The 3565-nt window shown below is 60.7% G+C and overlaps 1 protein-coding gene across 1 annotated transcript in view; it reads left to right on the forward strand.

Annotated features, from left to right (window-relative positions):
• Positions 1-1638, forward strand: part of G6PC (glucose-6-phosphatase, catalytic subunit) — a 4026-nt gene extending 2388 nt beyond the window's left edge. The window contains exons 3-5 of the mRNA XM_009326589.1: positions 106-214; positions 454-569; positions 1104-1638. Coding sequence (XP_009324864.1) covers positions 106-214; positions 454-569; positions 1104-1615 — 737 coding nt within the window. The 3' untranslated portion in view covers positions 1616-1638. The remainder of the gene's footprint in view (positions 1-105; positions 215-453; positions 570-1103) is intronic.
• Positions 1639-3565: the final 1927 nt, after the last annotated feature.

Consider the following 3565-nt stretch of genomic DNA (forward strand, 5'->3'; position numbering starts at 1 on the left):
ACCGCAGCCCCCGAGGCCTGGGCTGCTGCCTGGGAGCACCCTGGGCACGAGGGCACAGCCTGCTCTGAAGAGGGGGGTCTGACCTGGGGCTCTCCTTTCATCCAGGGAGCCCCTCCGGCCACGCCATGGGAGCAGCAGGTGTGTACTACATCATGGTGACGGCCCTCCTCTCCACGGCCATGGGGAAGAAGCAGTCGAGGACACTCAAATACTGGTAAGCTGTGTGCCAAAACTACCTGTGCTGGGCAGAGGCTGCTCCAGAGCTGACAGGCGTGCAGCTGAGCCCATCGAGGCACAAGGCTGTGGGCAGACAGCCAGGTCATGGCACCCCAGGTGAGGTGTGCACGAGGATGGGCTCAGCAGGTGGCCAGGCACTGCTTGGGGTACGTGATGGTGGCACCCCAGGCAGTGCGAGCCGGGCCTGGCACCAATGTGGCTGCCTGCCCCTTGCAGGGTGCTGTGGATGGTGCTTTGGACAGGGTTCTGGGCAGTTCAGGTCTGCGTCTGCCTGTCCCGAGTCTTCATTGCTGCCCACTTCCCCCATCAGGTCATCGCAGGGGTCATCTCAGGTGAGTGCATCAGACCCCCCCGTCCCCTTCCCCACGGCACCACTGTGCTGGACTGCCGCACTCGCAGCACTGGCCAGGAAGGGTGCACAGCCTGACGGTCGTGTGTGGGGTCGTGATGCAAAGCTGCACCCGTGGCTCTGCAGTTACTGCCCTCATCGTCACAGGCAGGCTGCCCTCCAGGACATGCCTTTGTCCCTATCCCATTTGAGGCACGAGTCCCAGTTGGGCGGGCAGGGCAGTGCCAGCCACTGCTGGTCTCTGAGGGATAGTGAATGTAGCCCGAAGGCACAGGCAGGGCAGGCTTGGGGTGTGGAAGGGTCGTCACTGGGCAAGGGAGCAGAATCAGCCATCTGTGAGCAACAGGACACAGCGGTGGCCATTGGGGCAGTCACCGTGCGGTAGCATCTGGGTAGGCCCTGGCACATGTCCCCTGCTGAGCACCCAGGACTGTGGGGTCCGCTCAGCTCCACTGCCCAGAGGCAGGCGGTCGCTCACTGATCGGCACCGCCTCCTCTCCCGCTTCGTTACTGGCAGGGATGGCCGTGGCCAAGACCTTCCAGCACGTCCGCTGCATCTACCACGCCAGCCTCTGCCGGTACCTGGGCGTCACCTTCTTCCTCTTCAGCTTCGCCCTGGGCTTCTACCTGCTGCTGCTGGCACTTGGCGTGGACCTGCTCTGGACGCTGGAGAAGGCGCGGAGGTGGTGCGCCCACCCCGAGTGGGTCCACATTGACTCCAGGCCCTTCGCCAGCCTCCTCCGTAACCTGGGCATCCTCTTTGGGCTGGGGCTGGCCCTCAACTCCCACATGTACACGGAAAGCTGCCGGGGGAAGCAGGGCCGGCAGCTGCCCTTCCGCCTGGGCTGCGTCGCCGCCTCCCTCCTCGTCCTACACCTCTTTGATGCCTTCAAGCCACCCTCCCACATGCAGTTGCTCTTCTACGTCCTCTCCTTCTGCAAGAGCGCAGCTGTGCCGCTGGCCACTGTTGGCCTCATCCCCTACTGCGTCTCCCAGCTCCTGGCCACGCAGGACAAGAAGGCTGTCTAGAGGTGTCCCCGCAGGTAATGGTGCACCCGGGCAGGCGGCCACCCCAGCTCTGGGCTCAGGGGCAGTCACCAGACCATGGGTGCACCCCAGCCACTGTTTGCTCCCCGCTAAATCTGCACAGACTGACTCCACACCGGGAGCAGACTGCAAAGGCTGGGCTGGCAACGCTGCTGGATGGCTCCTGTGGCACAGACCCACAATGCCAGTCATGCCATAGGCTCGGGTGGTCTGTAGCTAGCTGATGGTACAGCAAGCCCCATGCTCCCAGGGCTCTCCTGCTGCCCTTCCCGCACCGACGGGTGGGGGGGGTCATCAGCCCGGGACCTGGCGGCAGTGGGGAAGAGACCCTGTGCCGCCCTGCAGCTCATGGGGACATGCCACCTTCACGCTGTAGGGCTGGGGACAGTACTACTGGGAGCAGGGTGCTCACCCATGGGTGCTTGGGGTCTGCTGGTGAGGCAGCTCTGTTACAGGAACGGGCAGACACTGTGATTTGGAGATAAAGCACTGGCTTGCGGGAGCCCCCCCAGCCCTGAGGTGTTCAGTGTTCACTGCTGTGTGAAGCAGCATGGGGTACACATATGCATATGTGTGTATACATATATTATGCATATCTATATACACATATACATATGGGTGTATCTGTAAACAAAGGGTATTTTATTAAAGCTGAAGGTGTGTTTAGCTGGTGAGTTCGGACATCTCGCTGGCCGATGAGGCGGGATGGGGGAATCGGGTCCCGGGAGCAGGGACTGCGGCTGGGGCTGCTGTTGGTGTTGGAGGAAGGACATCTCTCCTGGGGCACTGCTCCTACCATCACCTGCAAGGCACAGCCAAACCACCGGGAATGGCAGCACCAGGCTCCCCGTCCTCATTGCTTTTCACCCTCGGGAGCAGTCGGATGCAGCCAGCACAGCGGGGTGGGAACAAGCTGCTTTTTGTGCTGTTTATCCAAGGTTTCTGGGTGCACCTTGTGCCAGGAACAGGGATACACTCCTGTCACCTTACTGCTTATGGAAACAAGCACAGCTTTGGGACTGACCAGCTCAGCTGGGCTGTGCTGAGCCCCAGGCTGCAGGGACAGAGCTGCCTTTTGGCTGCTGGCTGCGTTGCGGGGTAGGGGCCCAGTGGTCAGCACTGGCTCAGCTTCCAGGCACCGCTCGCCCAAACACTGGGTCTGCCCGGGGCGCAGCAAGCAGCTGTGTCAACGTGGGGTCAAGCTGCTCTCCTGCCGTGGGCTCGGCTCTCCTGGCAGATGTGTCCCAGCCCTCCTGCCTTGGTGCCATGCTCGTTAGCAGGAAGCCGGCTGTGGGCTCGCCCTGCTGACTTCAAAGCCATATAGGCTGTACAGCCTGCCAATTAACTCAGTTAGTAAACATCCTCTCAGTCTGAGACAGTTTAAAATAGATGTGATGGTACAGATACCATCTTCCTGCCAGACTGTACGTGTGCGTGTGCAGTATCTCCCCCAAAACACCAGTTCCTGCAGCACTTACCCCATACCCAGCTGTAAGCATCAGCAGTGTTCTCTGCTGTGGCGCACCTGAGAAATGCCATCTCCCCTGCCCGGATTTGCAATGCCTTTGGGAGATGGTGTCCAGCAGAGCCGTGGTGACATCCGTTGTCTTGCTGCGGCTTGGATGGGCCTTTACTGCATGTGGCAGTAGAGTGTGCAGGCTTTGCAGCCTTTCCCAGTCCTCTGATGGGAGCTCTCCGCCGCCGGAACACAGAGCCATCAGGCGAGAGAGCACCTTCCTTCTGACCAAACTGCACGTCAGCAGAACCACGTTAAAACCCATCCATGCTAAAAACGCCTTCCATGGCAAAGTTTGCTGTAAATCTCGCTCTGTACAGAGCTCAGCTGTGGACCTAACTCTCTGTAGAAAGCGCACACACACCCCAGTTTCCTCCAACTGGGGAGTGGGCAGGCTTGGCCTAGCGGTTATCCCG

This window comes from Pygoscelis adeliae, unplaced genomic scaffold (genome assembly GCF_000699105.1).
Source record: "Pygoscelis adeliae isolate BGI_AS28 unplaced genomic scaffold, ASM69910v1 Scaffold421, whole genome shotgun sequence".
In the NCBI taxonomy this organism is placed as follows: domain Eukaryota; kingdom Metazoa; phylum Chordata; class Aves; order Sphenisciformes; family Spheniscidae; genus Pygoscelis; species Pygoscelis adeliae.